The sequence below is a fragment of the Ictalurus furcatus genome, chromosome 25 (genome assembly GCF_023375685.1).
Source record: "Ictalurus furcatus strain D&B chromosome 25, Billie_1.0, whole genome shotgun sequence".
In the NCBI taxonomy this organism is placed as follows: domain Eukaryota; kingdom Metazoa; phylum Chordata; class Actinopteri; order Siluriformes; family Ictaluridae; genus Ictalurus; species Ictalurus furcatus.
Window position 1 is genome coordinate 13,147,038 of NC_071279.1, and position 17,544 is coordinate 13,164,581.

Sequence of the window (17,544 nt, forward strand, 5' to 3'; positions counted from 1 at the left end):
GCTACATGGGATATAACACAATGGTGCTGTAGAATGTATTTATTGCACTAGCTACCTGATATTATGCAATAAAGTAGGAGTCACTTCTTGTGTGTAGTTTACACTCAATTTTAGGGTTGTTCACCACCATTACTCCAGGCCAACTAATTTGCTGTGATTCCTGTCAAGACAACAGTTGACTGTACCATTAGCTAGATAAAGTATTTTTTGTTTTTGTGTTGTGAATTCATTAGCACTTAATACCATCTTCCTTAATACCGTCTTCCTTAATACAGTCTTCCTGTATTGATGGGATATTGTTATGTGAGGAGAAATGGACTTGACCAGATTACAGATAGTTCTGAATTCAGATTAATGTGCTGTTCTTTTGTGGATAGGCACTATTTAGGCAAACTTCAACATGCCTGATGCATATTTGGGATAATGATATGCACTGCATTAATGAGCTGGGTAAGAGTGGGAATTGGGAGAAACTGGGACCACATTGGGAGAAAATGGGGGCTTTAATAAAATAATTATTTGTGGAGAAAAATGTAGCAGTAGTAATATTGCATACAGAATCATACTTGTTTATTGAATATCAGTTGTTTGCCTGATGTCGATGTTTTAAATGTTTTAATGTGAATAGGATATCCAAGTGTATTTTAATTGAATATCAGAAATTCTCAATAAGCTACATCTGAGTTGTGATGCAAACATTTGAATCATGTCATGCCTCTAGTCGATTGTAGCATAAATAAAGGCTGCTAATGGTGACTACTTCACCTGTACTGGGGTACAGCAGTGTGAGAACCCCATTCATGATTTTCTGTCTGTAAAACATGCCACAGCTGTTCAAACATTCTGACTTTAGATGGAAGTTTGGCTGCACAGTACAGACGTCTTGGTAATTACAGAGTCACGGTAGCTCCTGGAATTCACATGTACACGTGTACACTGCCTTAAAAAAACAACAAAAAAAATAATAGAAAGTCGACTTTTCTAAAGCGCTTCCACTTCCCATCTGTCCACTGTAGTATTAATCTAACCATTATTAGCGGAGCAATCAAGCTGATCACAGATCAGTGCAAAGGGGTACTTAATTCCCAGCCTTAAAGCCACTATGTGGTATTTTGCAGCTTGCTGGACAGCATTATAGAGGATCTGAGGAGACACCTCCATTCTCTGGAGTTGAGAAGTGTGAGATTTCAAAGGCCAGCTTCAAAAGTCTGGCAAATACAGATTGCTGGCCATCATGAGGTGGTGACTCAAGTCACTTTACTGTCACATTTATAAGAGGAGGATAAAGGGGAGAGACGGCAGATGGTTATTGTTTAGAGACTGGTGTTTTTATGGTTATGTAACACTGGCATGCCAAGAACACTTTGAGCACACATGCTGAGCTTAATAGTATTCTATGTTCTTTTTTCTCTGGACTGAACGTCGGCTTCTGCTTAGAAAATATCTTGAAATATGGTTTAAAGAGAACGTGCCTGTGTGTGTTGTCATGTCAAGTCAAGTCGATATGTCATTTGCGCAGTATGTCAAGGCATACTAATATAAATGCTTATGGTGAAGCTCACTTACCTTATAAGGCACGGAAGATACAAAACACACAATAACCAACCTTATTTTAAACAAATATGATTCAAATAAAAGAAAATAACTATATTAAGAATACAGTATATAAAACATGAGCCTGGAGCATATCCCAGGGGACTCGGGGCACAAGGCGGGGGACACCCTAGACGAGGTGCCAACCCATTGCAGGGCACAATCGTAGAGATGCTAATCAGCCTACAGTGCAGGTGTTTGGACTGGGTGAGGACATCTGAGTACCTGGAGGAAACCTCCAAAGCACGGGGAGAACATGCAAACTCCATGCAAACTGTCACACAGGACAGAGTTATTATTTTCCTAATAATTCTATGGCCCATCGTCCATTACTCCTGACATACTTCTGGAAAAACTCATAATTTTCTTTCATTTTGTTTGTTGTTAGCTCTGTGCGCTGTGGTGGACAGCAGGCTAACTTTTCTACTAGTTCTGTTCACTTGGCGAAGTGATACGGAACTGTAATGCGGTCAAGACCTGACTGGAACTACTTTTGCTGTGCATTTACTAAAAAAAAAAAATTATTGCACACCTCAGAACGTCTGTCAGCCAATCAGAACCGAGAACTCAACAGTGCTGTGGTATAAATAATATTTTCTTTTGCAGTGTGGAAAAGATTGAAAGATTTTTCTCGCTGCCTAGGGATATACTATAAAACAAATTCTCCCATATCAGGCATATAAAATCAATAAAGTGTGTATTAATGTATCTTCAGCTGGGTGCTGTGGATCAAGATCTTCTTTTTCTTAACTGGAAAAGAGCACTGTAAGAAATCCTCGTCACAGGCAGGACGATAATCTGTATAAACCCTGTGTTTTATCTGTTACAAACCTGTCTGAACCTGTGTCTCTCCTCCCTCTCATCTCTCCACCCCCAGTACACACAGCCAGGGGCGAATAGTCAAACGGCTGACTCTCATGCCTGAGCAGGAAGGCCCTGTATGGGTTACACTCACACCTACACAGAGAGAATCCTGTCTATTGAGACATGCTAGAACAGATCAGCCTTTCAGAGAGAGCCAGGCGCCCTGAGCGTGCGTGTGTGTGTGTGTGTGTGTGTGTGTGTGTGCCTCCACCTCACTGTTGTTTACCGCTCAGCACGTGTGTGTATGTGTGTGTGTGTGTGAGAGAGAGCCAAGCTTGCCAGCACTGTAGCTGCCCTTGGGTCTGAATCTGCCACGTCAGTTGACCATCTCTACTCGGCTGACCTGTGAGAAAGGGAAGCTGCATACACTCTGTGTGTTTGTGTGTTTGTGTGTGTGTGCATGTGTGTAGACTCCCAGCCTGCGTGTTCATTGGGAACTGGAATAAAGAGCTCTCTTCTAAAGAACTGGAACGAGATCAGAGCACAGGCAATTTTCTCTAAAGGAGTTCCTAGCTGGAGCTTGTTCTTGTCTGCACTTATTCACCCTTCACACATGTGGTTTGGATTCAGCGAAGATGAGTGGTTTTCTCTACCGAGGCAGGTGAGATGTTTACCGTCAGCACTCTGAACATGACTCGAAACTCTGAGAGAGCGTTTTTGATTGCTGTGGCGATGGTTTGTCGTTGCTGGGGGGATATGGGGGGAGAAAATTTTTTTAAGCTTTCTTTTTTGTGTGAATTTGAATACAGATGTTGTCTTAACCTCACGAAGAAGTATAAAACTGGGCAGAAAAGCTCGATTTAATTTGTATGCTCTCACCCTGAACTCTGAAATCACTTGCTGAAGTGTTTGCCGTAGGAGATAACGGTGGATTTGCTCAGTGCACACACAGTGCTGACAATCTTCTGTCAGATCTGACATTTCAGTGTTTTGTGGAATTGACAAATGGCCTGTTTGATATAACTTTAAAAGACGACATATTTGGTTTTATTTAGCAGTGTTTACAGATCGAGTGTTTTTTATCTACGAGTAGCACCAAGCAGGTGTTCTGAATTGCCGTGGTCACCTGAAAGGATGATTTATGATGGTTTTATTTGGGGGGGAAAGAAGATCTGGTGGAAAACTAACAACGGTACACAATGGTTATCCCTCACACGTTCATTCACACACACACACACACACATGCTGACTCACACCTGAGAGGGTGGATCAGCAGACATGCTGAGACAACTGACACACTCCTTCTGTCAGCTGTTTATGGAAGACCATCTGCTCTTGTTCCAGTGATGTTCCTGTGCTTTAAAGAGATCGTCACTAGCTTTTAGAGCTCAGGCAAATTAATGCTGCTGCAAATGCTCTTCATTGACCCTGAGGTCAGAGGCAAATGAGTTAACGGACACATTTTCACACCGTCTAGTCAGCGGTGTTGTCTCAACTCATACTTATCTGATGAGCATGAATCACTCGGCTCTGAGAATGACATCATTAAAAGGATGAGATGAGAGATCTTTATACTTTATATTACACTACACAAGTATATGTACAGTTGCGCTTGCATACGTAAACATAAGTTCTGTTATATACAGGATTTCGCAGAGGTTTTTTGTGAGCGTTGCGGACAAAAAGGCTTGCTTTTGTTTTTTTTGTTTGTTTGTTTTTTGCAATTTGCAGCATTTTTTTTTTGTGTTTTTGCGAAAAACTACCTGAATTGGCGAAATTGCAGTAACGCAAAATAGTTTTGCGTGGTCTCTCGCAGTGATGTTTGTTGGTAAATGAGACCTTTTAGCTGTACTCATGTTCGATGGACGTGGATCAAAGAGAACTTTGGCTGAAAGCTTGTTGTGATGATGTCACCTGACGTGTTTTAGACCAAATCTGCAGAAAATCTGCGAAAAATTGCAATCTCCTCGGAATATTGCAGAGTTTGTTTGATTTTGCATTCTTTTTTGTGCGATTGCAAAATGGTGTTTACATTGAAGGACTAAGTTCTGAGGAATATATACATATATATATAGTCATTTAACAAAAATAAAACATCTCCAGTCAGATGTTAGCTGACTATGAGGCATGTGTCATGCAGAAGCGAAGGAACTGTTAAGTGACTCATCTCCTCCACAGAGTTCTTGCTTGCAACACACTGCTGCAGCAATACTGAGCCAATGACCGTGATTCATCAAAGTTGAGTGTAAGCGAATGCCAATTTGAGCACACGAAATGACATACAAACCTCATATACATCTAATTTCCACAAAACATTCCCTAGTTTATGCAGGTGTTATGATAGACAATAATAATAGGCTTCAGTTATCCAAGAGCCAAGGAAGATCTGAGGAGAGAAAGAGCTGTCCTGTGATCCAAAGATCAAATAGTAGTAAAAATGTATTTTTTATGTAATTCGGTGAAGCTAATGCTACATTTGACTTAAGCTTATAACTTGACATTTCCAACCTCTTGCTTGTAATTATGTCATCCTCAGAGATGAGTGATTCACACTCAACAGATCATTTCAATTCAATTCAATTTGATTTGTATAACACTTTTACCAATGGACATTGTCTCAAAGTAGCTTTACAGAAACGTATAAACACAGGATACAGATTTAAGTGTGTGAATTTATCCCTATTGAGTGAGCCGGTGGCGACGATGGCGAGGAAAAACTCCCTCAGATGATATGAGGAAGAAACCTTGAGAGGAACCAGACTCAGAAGGGAACCCGCCCTCATCTGGGTAACAACAGATAGTGTGAAAGTAAAAGAAAGTTCATTATAGTTTTATATCAAGCGGTACCATCCTCAACAATCTCCAGGCTGTAGCCTCCAGTTGATGAGAGCTCCATCCAGAAGTAGGGCATCAGGATGGATCAGGCAGAAAGGGTCAGGAACACTGGCATCTCCATAAAATCATGTGTGGCTCGACAGTAGGAGAAAGAGAGAGGGAGGTAAAGAGAGGGAGAGATTATTAGGTATGCTTACTATCCTGTGATGGATAAGATTGTGTACTTTGCATAAAAGAAAGTCTATTCATGGTAGGCTTGAGTAAACAAATACGTTTTCAGCCTAGACTTAAACACTGAGACTGTGTCTGAGTCCCGAACACTAATTGGAAATATGTTCCATAAAAAGTAATAAGTGTGGGATGAGACAATGACAGTAAGGGTGTGAAAATGTGTCCATTAAATCCTTTTGTTTAAAATGAGACTATAGTGCTATTTGCTTTAGATCATTCAACGCAGAGATGTAATAATTGGTTAAAGCTAGAACACTGACTGAACATTTAGCTGTTTTGAGGAGGTACAGCGGACGTAAATACTCTACACACACCCCAGTTTTTTGGGATGTAAAAAAGAAACCATTATAAATCATGTCAGATAGCAACCAATAACATTCAAGAAACATTTTAGGGGAATAAAATAAAAAGAAAAAAAGAACAATAGTAATAACCTGTTTGTATAAGTGTATGCACCCTTTCACCAATACATGGTTAAAGCACATTTTGCATGTAATACAGGACTCCAACTTAGAACATCCCGATTTGGCCAATTTCATTTCACTCTTCCTACAAAAATGCCCCAGATCTTTCAGATTCTGAGGGGATTTCCTGTACACAGCCCTCCTCTAGTCACTCCACGGGTTTTATATTGGATTAAGAGTTGGGCTCTGACTAGGTCATTCCTGAACTTTGGTCTTCGTCTTCTGAAGCCGTTCCTTTGTCGACTTAATTTTGTGATTTGGGTCGTTATCGTGCTGGAAGGGAAATGTTTTCTTCATCTTCACCTGTCTAACAGACACCTGCAGGTTTTGTGCGAAATAACTACTGTATTTGGAGCTATCCATTATTCCCTCTATCTTGACTAATCCCAGCTGAAGAGAAGCATTCCCCATAGCATGATGCTGCTACCACCATGATTCACCATGGGTATGGTGTTCTTGTTTTATGCCAAACACATCTTTTAGAATTATGCCCCAAAGGTTCTACCTTGGTCTCATCAGACACATTATCCACATGGTTTTGGCAAATTTGGACTCTAACACAAAGTTAGACACACATGATGGTCTAGAATGTGTTTGTGTGTATGATGCAGCATGACGATGATCCTGTGCACAAAGCGAGCTCCATGAAGACATGGTGCGTTAAGGTTGGAGTGGAAGAGCTCGAGTGTCCTGCACAGAGTCCTGACCTCAACCCCACTGAACACTTTTGGGATGAACTGGAACACCGACTGCACCCCAGACCTCCTCACACAGTGTGCCTGAGTGCCTGATCTCACTAATGCTCTTGTAGATGAATGAACACAAATCCCCACAGCCACACCCCAAAAATCTAGTGGAAAGCCTTCCCAGAAGAGTGGAGCTTATTATAACAGCAAAGCCAGAATAAAACTGGAATTGGATGTTCAACAAGCACATATGGATGTGATGGGCTGGTGTCCACAAACTTTTGACCATATAGTTATACATATGTCTGATGTGAATATAGAGGAATTGGAAAGAAGTAGCTATATAGCAACTTAAATATATAGAATGAAAAACTATATTTTAGCAAAATATAATTCTGGTAAGACTTGGGTCATTAGAGATAATCCAATGGCTGTTTCACATAGACATGAGAATATTGCTTAAAACTATTACTAGAAAGTGAACAAGATTAAGAGAATAACTGTCATTTTCTTTTCAGACACTGCAATGGGAATAGAGAGGCCATTCCTAATATGAAGGGTGAGTTTTCAGCCCCATCGACATCTCTGTTCACATATCACTTCACTCGTTTCAGTCTTTATCAAGAAGAAGTGATGGTATTTCACATCTACACATTTCTCACATGCAGCAGTTTAACACTCAGTCAGACCCACCCCCCCTCTCACCTCATTTTCACACCGACTCACATTCCTCTCCTACCAGTATGCTTTTGTACTTTTGTTAATACGCTCCTAATGCTAATGGTTAAGAGTTACTTGTGTGAAAATTCTACTAAATAACACTCATTAATACAGTCACTTTTCTGGCCTGACACTGTGCAGCATTTCTTTACCTCTATACCTCTAGGCGCACTTCCAGTACACATCACTGGCACATAGTAAAAAGACCTTTAATAAGTTCTAACGAGGTCTGTGCGTGGGCTTTTTTTTTAAGAACTGTAAGAAATCCTTGCTCTGCCAATACTGCTGTGATTATGCACCCAGGGACCTCTCTTCTCCTTCTTTTTAGGAGAAAAAAAAAAAGAAACACATCATTGTAGCCCATTGAGGCCATTCCTGGAACTTTCCCTGGTGACTTTTTTTTTAATGGTTTGGCACTATTCACTATACTATACTACTCCTGGTTCGGTTTATAGAAAGCTAGATGTGTATATGAATGATGACTTTTGTGACCTGCCGTGCCTAAATACATGAATCTGTACCCATGTACATAAATCTGAAGTGAATTAAAATGTTCACTGGAGCGCTGCCTGGTACACACACTCCCTTTTGTAATCAGTCAACAGGTTGTTTCCGGTTGTGTTGCATCCACATGCACTTAAAAGTGCTTTTACATACATAATCATGTCACACGGTGGAATAGCAACATTCAGCTCGATTGGCGGAGCACATACCAACAGTACTGGCAATTAGCATGCTACTTAGCAGGCTAATTACAACAAATATAGTTTGTGGGTGGTGAGTTACTGAAATGGCCCAATGTGGACAATGGTGGTTGATGAATAAGTGTATTTACCGAATAAATAATAACAACACGCAAACACGATGGTCAGAGGCAAATAGATTTGAAATGAAATGTAAACAAATACGACAGAGTCGCAATTATGTAGCATGGTAAAGTATGAAAATATTTCGCACACAGATTTCTCCAGCGATGAAACTGAGAAAGGACCACCGCTGCAGACCCACAGCCTGAGGGAGTTCGAGAAGGTAGGTTCTTGTTCCTGCCTTCCTGCATCCTGACAATTTCCCCACCAGCTTGTGGGAAGCATTTGTCAGTTTACACAGTGCAGTGGTTGGAGTTTTGTATGTTTTGAGCACGTATGTGGAGACAGAGCTTCCAAGTTCACCGTTGGCAACAACGAGGAACTTGTGTTGATGTTTAAAAAAAAAAGAAAGAAAGAAAGAAAAAAGAAAACATACCCAGCCATGCTCTAAAACATTCAGCCTGATCAGTATGATCAGCTGCATCTCATCGTTTAGTATGCGAGTCGTTTTTGCTTCATATCCAAAAGACATAAATATCAGCACTGGCAAGATCTTTCAAATCTTGTCACCTCTGCTCAAACTCAGCTTCCCTTCAGCTTCCCCACAAATGGACGTGCACAAATACGCCTGTCCAAATGGGGCTGATTTGCTAAGGCCTTCACAGCTGGGACACACAGCTGGGTTCTAAGGGACGTCTCCGGAACAGAGGGGGATCAGCCAGGTCTAATGCACTGAACACATGACTGGATCTGCATGCAAAATGCCTTCTGGGAAGAGAGCCAGCGTATTATGGTTATGATATAACTTCAGTGGTGCTCCTTTCAATTGCTGTAGGCCTTGGTGGAAGGTTGCAGTTTTTCTTGGGGGGAAGGCGAATGTGTGTGTGTGTGTGTGTGTGTGTGTGTGTGAGTGTGTGTGTGTGTTATTTTCTTTTCTTTGTACTGTTTTCATGACTATAGAAATATATACATGGCACTTTTTGTTATTTTAATATATATTCAAACCTTTCAAGCGATAAATTGATTTTTGTTGAGCTCTTGCTTTTCAAAAATGTTCACACACGCATACATACAGATCATACAGATCAGTGAATTTATTTCATGAAAACTAAATATGGTGTGGTGTGTGTGTGTGTGTGTGTGTGTGTGTGTGTGTGTGTACGTGTGTGAGATTTCGTCCTGCTGGATGATAGAGAGGAATGTTGATTTGGCTTGAGCTAATGTGACACATTCAGCCTGTAACCTACAGTCTATGGATCTGTCAGCTCAAAAGAAACACATTCTTGCCAAAATACCATTTGTAAATGTCAAACATCTCTGCGGTGTGATGGAGATCTAGTTGCGGAAAAAAAGTCCCAAAAGTCAAAATATGCTTTCTCAAATAGCACTTATTGCTGTGTTTAAAAAAATATATATGCATATGGAAAGCATATGGCCACCTATGAAAACACTTTGGAATTGACCGCAAAAACATTTAGACTGATATGAAGAGAAGGTTTGCATATAATTTTGTCTATTAAAACCTTAGGACAAATTATAGTTGCTAATCTGTTATTTTGCCCTTATTACAAAGGTTTGCCAAGAAGCATGGATTTTTTGACAGGCTCTGTCAAGACCAGATTATTGCGTGCGTTTGCGGCCTGGCCGTGAACCTTTCAGCGTTGAGCTGTCATAATCAGAGTGGTTTCGGGTACAGAGAGAACGCATAAAATTACTTAGACTTGAATGTTGCTGGAGCGTTGGAATCTTTCTCTCATTTTTGTTTTGTTATTCGCTTAAAATTAGGTCACGCTTTTAAGCACAATTACAGCATAAGCTTTGCAGCAGCTGGGATCCCCCCCACACACACTACCATAATACTTATTCTGCATCACAAAAAAGTACCTCATCCCCAAAAATGGCTTAGGACTAAATGTACTTTTGATCCTTTGTATGTATAAGATGGTTATTCTTGAATGACTGTGTGGTGCCAGGCTGCGTGGACTAACCAACTGATCCAGAGAGGAGGAATATAACGGCTAACATGTGGCCCTGTGTGTGGATCCTCTGCTGAGCTTATACATATGGAAATCCTTCCTTGCCCTCCATATCCTCCTTCCACCTCCCCCAGTCCAACCATTACATTTGCTTTCCTCCAGCTCCCTCAAATTCGCCTGGATTGCTGGGTTATTATTCTCTGACATGAATGTGATACCTGATACGCTTGGTCTAAATTGCTTTCATTTCCAATATCGTGCAGAACAGGAAAGACACAAAAAAGGGGGTCAGCGACAGCGAGACATGGAAGGACATTTGGTCTGGAGTTTTTAAAACTGTAGCTGGAGGAAAACTTGTTGTCATGAGTACTTGCGCCTCCTGTTGGTGGACATGCCACGGGTTTGAAGATCTATCAGTGTTCAGGTTAATACTGCGCCGGTCGCTCTCGCATTCATGTTGTGCAGACGGAGTGAGAGAGCAAGACCAGACTGTTTAATTGGAGCCAGGGACATGCAGTAAATCTGTAGCCTTCATCAAAAGGTCAGAGCCACCATGCAGAGTAAATTTTGGAGACAGTCATGGTTGATAATGATAATATAGTGTTCAGAGATAATCTAGCCCATAGCTCTGTATGGGAGAGATGCACTGCCATTTTTTATACAGCCACACACACACATTATATAAATAAATATACATATATATATATATATATATATATATATATATATATATATATATATATACACATTACATTATATACAGCTTATACATTGAGATCAAGCTGTGTTTGTGTTTGTGTGTGTGTGTGTGTGTTTGAATTAATAAGCTGTTCTCTGTCTGTTTTTTTTACTCCCTAAGAGCATATGGAAATAATTATAAATACAAATGCACAGACAGACCGGGGGGGGGTGGATTTTTTTTATGAATCGCTTCAGCACTCAGTGGTCAGCGTAATGCAGCAATTACTGTATTGTACAGCACAGACATTTACTGAGGTTGAACAGCCTCAGAAAGTAAATTCTGCTCTGTAAATCTTACCACCCACCGGCCAAATTGTGCACCAAAAAAGCAAGATAATAACGAAGAAAGATTTCAAATTTGCAGATTTAATGGGACCTCGGATGACGAATGGGCCGCGGTCAAATTCCTGAGTGACAGCGAGCTCGGCCTAGTCTTTTCCTCAGTTGAAAACGCCACTAAATCATGAGGCGAACTGCTTTTAATTAAATGTAACCTGTCTCTCTTACATGCCAGTTTTCCTCCGACAACTTTCTGAGTCACTGTACAGACACTACAGGCCGGACTATAAGCCCAGCACTGACCCAACTCCTTCTCTTACAGCACTCACGGTCCAAACCATCTGTCTGAATGCCTTATTCCACTACATCATGTAGTTTTCCTCTTCCTAATGATTTCCCAAAATACATTTTGGAGGAATCTTTCACCCGAAGAGCTCACTGTAGCATAGTGACTGGTTATTATGATCTCATTAGCATGCTAATTGGCCCCTTCTCGTTTTGACCCATTATTAGTCATATTAGTAATTATTATTATTATTATTATTATTATTATTATTGGATGAGCTACATCTTTTAAACATATAATTCCATGTGTGTGATGGTTGTGTGTAGAAAATCTGAACCCAAAAAAAAAAGAAAAGAAGAGAGACCAGGTTAACAGATTGTATGTTTTTATAATGACTCACTTTTGTCTTGACTTGAAGTTCACGGCTCGTAAATCTTTTCCTGATGGGCCTTTTGGCTTCTCTTTCTGCAACATAGAAATATGTGCTGTATAAAGCGTTTCAGTTCCGAACAAATCTCTTTATGCCGGACTGTCAAGACAACGGCTTTGAACTAAGAAAACGGAAAGCTGACTCGTGACATGGCAGGTGTGTGTGTTTCTTTATGAGGCTGAGATCTGATTTAAGATTTAAAAAATCAATGATCTTAGATAAATGTTAAAAAACAAAACAAAAAAACATGCAATATCGTGTGTCAGTTTTCAGGCATCTGTGAGATTTATGAATAAAAGATTGGACCACAATTTTGGATGGTTTTAGCTGATCCATTTAAACAACCATTCTTGTAGTATTCTTGAATTCTTTTCCTGTCCATCTGGTATTCCTGGTTCTCATGACATTTACATTTGTATATATGTACATTACAACACGGTCAGGTGGAGAGAGCTGATGGAGTTTTTGGAACAGCTGGGTTTTCTGGGGTTTTTGTTTATTTGTTTGTTTGTTTTAGCGGACTGAATGAATTTGTGTGGTGGTGGTGGTATCACCCGGTGAAATTCTTTTGGAGATCAGGTGATCAGGGTGTAATGTATAGTGATGAGTGACTCCATATAGGCAGGCGAAGTTCCATCGGGCTACTCTATAGGCGAGCATCAAGGCCTTGAATTGAATGCAAGCGGTTAAGAGGAGTCAGTGAAGTCAAGCGGTACAATAATACACTATATGGCCAAAAGTATGTGGACCCCTGCCCATATGTGGTTCTTCCCAAAACTACTGCCACACAATTTGAAGAGCAGGATTGAAAAACTGTAGAAAGGAAGCGTGTCTGCTACAGTGCCTTTGAGGATTACAATTTCACTTCACTGGAACTGAGGCCCAAACCTGTTCCAGCATGACATGTCAAGGTTGGACTGGAAGAACTCGAGTGTCCTGCACAGAGCCCTGGCCTCAACCCCACAGAACACCGTTGGGATGAACTGGAACTCCGACTGCTCACCAGTGCCTGATCTCACTAATGCTCTTGTATCTGAATGAACACAAATCTCCACAGCCATGCTCCGAAATCTAGTGGAAAGCCTTCCCAGGAGTGTGGGAAGTGTGGGAAGAGGGAATACAGCTGGAATGGGATGTTTAAAAAAGCAACTATGAGTGTAATGGTCAGGTGTCCACATATTTTTGGCCATATAGTGTATTTCAATTCGGTTCAATTCAGTTTGATTTGTGTAGCACTTTAAACTGTATGTTGTCACGAAGTAACTTTGCAGAGATCCAGAGATTTGTATCCCTAATGAGCAAAACTGATAATGGCAAGGAAAAACTCCCTGAAATGTCATAAGGACAAAATCAGAGCAGTGGTAGCTCGGTGGTTAAGGCATTGGGTTGCTGATCAGTACGTTGTTAATTTAAATCCCTGCTGTGCCAAGCTGTCACTGTTGGGCTCCTGAGCAAAACCAACAGCTGCTCAAATAAAAGCATCAGCCAAATGAGATAAATGTAAATGTAAAACTTGAGAGAAACCATCCTTCTGGGTGACACCAGATAATGGGATTATAAATCGTAATAATATATCGTTTCTTCTATTATTTGATTATTTTCTGATTCATTTCGTTTCCTACCATTGCTTGTTTTTCTCACGCTGACTCTGACTTTTCTCTCGCAGTTTACCAGCGCAGGTAATGATACTGATTTCACTGGGGACGTTTCTGTCCCCAAGGAGATGTGTACTGCATGTGAGATCATGTTTAGAGAACTCAGCCCAGTTTTGCGTTCTGGAACACTGGTCCGTGAGTGGCAGTAATCCGATTTCGAAAACCTTTCGTCTACTTTAACGACCGCACTCAAGTACTCGCTCACTCCCGTGAAAAACGCTCCAACTGCATATGAAACACAAGAACTGAACCATCAAACCCTTGTTAAATTGCTTAAACCTGGCGCAAATTACAGTACAGTGGGGTAAAAAGCCCTTATTATGTGTTGTGGCAGGTACCATAGGCCTGCTGCTCTAACGGAGAGCCTGTGAAGACTGGACTGGCTAGCAGTGTTTGTAAATACCACTGCAATTATCAGTAATGCGCCACTAATAAGAACCAGACGAGAGCTTATTTAATTTGTCAGGAAGGGTAAGATTAAGCAAAGTGATGGCCGTCCTCTGCCAGGACCGTTAGGATGTGTGCCTGTGAATTAGACGCCAGCACATTCACGTTGTTCTTGTTGCTGGTTTATTAAACTATAGCCAGGCACTTAGCCAATCAGGAAATGCCGGCGGGTGGACACACTCTGGCTAATCAGATTTCAGATGGAGAATTTTCCAAAAACTCCAGACTGGAATATGGCACACTGCTGGGTCGCAGTAAATCAAATCAAGGTTTCTTTGTTTCCAACAAGAACATAATGATATAATGTATCTTGTAAACTCCCAAAACAATCATTTTATTATGATGTATCTCAAAGCCAAATTAGTCCTGATGTTCTTATATTGACACGAGTCTTGTTTTCACTTGAAAAGATTAGTGGTAAAAGACAAATTGCTGTAAATAAATCCTGCTAAGGAAAGAAACACGTTTAAATAAAGGCTTTAGAATGTGTTCATACGTGTATATAATGATCGAATAATAATGTAAATGCGTATGCATATGATATGTGTAATATTTATTCATGCATATGATATGTGTTATATGAAAAACTGCTAGCTTATTTACTTCAGGAACGCAACCTGTTTTGCGTCATAATTATACTCATAAAGGGGGTATTTATATCTGCAGACAGAGTCACTCGGAGTCACTCTTGTTAACTAATCAAACCAAATGATCATTTGGCTGCTTGAGGTTTTCTGTCGGTGTGTAATAATGGGATTTATGATCATTTTGAAGTTCATGAAGAAAATTGTTTTGGGGTTTTATTTGACACAATGTGGAAAAAAAAAACGCCTCCAAAGTCTTTCATTTTGGGAATTTTGTTTAGAATATGGATTAGTGTTAAGAGTAGAATTGGCATTATTTAGCTGCAGTAAATATCATGCACATCATAACTCACAAAGAGTAATAGAAGAGTGTGTGAGTATAGAGTGAGTATACAGACAGAAAAGTGACAGTCAGTGCAGTGTAAAATGATAGTAGTCCTGGGTAAATTTACAGCAAGAATACTGAGAGTTAATTGACAATCCAAACCCGTCTCCTCCATTACTCTAGCTCCCCCCTCTGGACTTACTGTACCTGTGCAACAGAGCAGCACTGATCACCTCCAGCAGTCATCAAGAGTCTCAGTGCTATGTAATGGCAATCATTTATAAACTGGCAATGAACCATGATCATCCATTAAAGTGAAGAGAACACAACAGGATGCAGCAGTCAGGCATGTGAGGTGTGTGCTGTTCTCCAGGTCACTGTGGGACAGTCAGGACATTTTTGTGGTGGACTGTCTCAGACTGCATTCGTAAGGCTTTATTTTGAAATGTGTTCTGCCGCCAGCGATTCCTCTCCTTTCTAAAGAGTAAAGACTGCTTTTTGTTTCTGCATCCTGTTTGTTTAGCAACCTCGCTCTTGATCGGGGCAACAGAGAGACCCAAGAAGACAGGGAGAGAGAGAGAGAGAGAGCAAGAGAGAGAGAGAGAGAGAGAGAGAGAGAGAGAGAGATTTGGACATATCCTGTTTCATGTCTGTGTAAGACAAAAGCGCTGGTTGGGAGAGTTGGCAGTGGTTTTGGTACTGGGTGAATTTGATCCCGTAATTTAGACCCACCATAAACACATTGAATTAAAAGCAGCTTCGGGCTTTTGATCTGCGTCTAAGAAACCAATGCTCTGCTTGTCCTCGGTTAAACAGAATTTTGCCCCTAACATGAAAAATGCAGAGGAGGCCCTGTTTATGGTTAGGTCTGGGAAAATGTTTTGCTGGATTCCTTCAGTATACACAGAGGTGAACAATGATGCACATTATTTTCATTTTATCCATGTTAGTTTATGTAAGTCACAGCACTGACATTTTTAGCTCGAAGAAGTCAAACGTTTGTTTTTTTAAAAAAATTTGAAATTACTGAATAGTGACATCATTGCAATCAAGATTTGCATGTTGGAGACACTCACCTCAATAGCAGGGATGATTTTAGCCTTCAGTGGAGGTTTTATGGGTGAGGCCCAGAGTAAAAACCTTTCATTATAAGACCTGGAGGTGGAAGATGAACTCCTATCTCTTTCACTTAGCCTTTCTGGCCTCCATTGCCTTTCTCAGCTCTATCTGGTAGCAGCAAAGCTTACTGGAATAAATGAGGCCTCCCAGTGACACACTCACAAACACACTCATACACACACACCTCATCCCATTTTCCCATTTTTTTCCATTGAGGTCACTTCCTGCTTGGCGGATGGTCAGAGCTAGCACCTCTGAATGTGTTCTGGAAGATGAGAGAGAGAGAGAGAGAGAGAGATGGAAAAGGGGAGCGCTGGGATAGAAAGCCAAGCCTCAGATGTCTTGCCAGTGGAGCAACACTCCAATAGCCTTCTCTCCTTTTCCCTTTTGGTCCTCCTATATTGTTTTTTAAACAGAAATCAGAAATCAGAAATTCTGAACAGAAAGCCATCAGTTCATCTTATCAATCAACACGGTAAGCAGCACTGAAAAAACCCACACAAAAAATACACATAGACACCAAACTCACAATATTAGCTTTAGCTCCTTTTCAGATGTTTTAGGTGTTGAAAGAATAGGAAAGCTAATGTAAGACAGGGATGGCCTCATGGTGTTCTCAGCCAGCCCCACATGATGGAGTGACCCAAAGCGTCTTCCAAGGATTGGATAGTGGAGTTGAGCCATTTTAAAATCACCCTCTCTCATCACTGAGAACAAATATAATACATGTAATGTATAGGGTGTTAACAGAATGCTACTGATGATGTCGTATCTGAGGTGATGAACGATCTGCTGCCTTGATGTATGAGTCTGAAACAGATTATGGGGTCATTCCATGTCAAGTGGTCCAATGCAAAATCTATTCACATATACCAACTGTACACCTGTACCAACATGATAGATCAGGCCGGTTCTTTAAATCTGGCTCTGGAGGTCAACTGTCCTGCAGAGTTTACCTCCAACCTCAAACTCACAATTTTTAGAGCAGAATGCTACTATAGAGGACTTATTTCTGTAAAAATTTCAGGTTCGTATCTGATCTGCCACCAGAGATATTCAACCCAAAAGAAGGGAAGTTTTTATAAAAAAAATATCACTTTCTGTCTCAAACCTGAAATATTCTGCATGCACACAATGCTTCCCTAAGTACCCCTTAAAAAAAATAAGATTGAGACTCGAACCCTTCCCATAATAAATTTACCCTAAAAGTGGAACTGTGAGCAAACTTGAGCATTTGGACTTACGTTCTAAGTTAAGGAACAAGACTGTACACAGTTTATATATGTACATGTACCTTGTAATGTGCTCTAGAGATCAGTTTTTGTTCCAAGGAGCTATAAGGACCATCCTGAGATGTTGAAGTTTCCATAAACAGCTGTTAACCAAAATTCTAAAATTCTGTTGGGTGCCATGACACAAAGATGGCCGTCATAGTTAAACCAAGTAAAAGAAAAAAGGTGGTTTTGCAAAAACAATACAAAGAGGTAATCCCTTAAAAAATTAGAAAAATTAAAAACAATCAAACAAACAACTTTTCATTTATTGGACCACTTGACATGGAAT

The 17,544-nt window shown here is 40.5% G+C and overlaps 1 protein-coding gene across 2 annotated transcripts in view; it reads left to right on the forward strand.

The window, feature by feature from the left end:
- The first annotated feature begins 2,173 nt into the window (after window positions 1–2,173).
- The window catches only part of pde4dip (phosphodiesterase 4D interacting protein), an 80,025-nt gene continuing 64,654 nt past the window's right edge, over window positions 2,174–17,544 (forward strand). The window contains exons 1-3 of one of the 2 annotated variants that reach the window (XM_053614808.1): window positions 2,174–3,058; window positions 7,132–7,172; window positions 8,295–8,362. In XM_053614808.1, the coding sequence (XP_053470783.1) occupies window positions 3,033–3,058; window positions 7,132–7,172; window positions 8,295–8,362 (135 nt within the window). In that variant the 5' untranslated portion in view covers window positions 2,174–3,032. The remainder of the gene's footprint in view (window positions 3,059–7,131; window positions 7,173–8,294; window positions 8,363–17,544) is intronic. The other variant, XM_053614806.1, reaches the window with a different exon arrangement.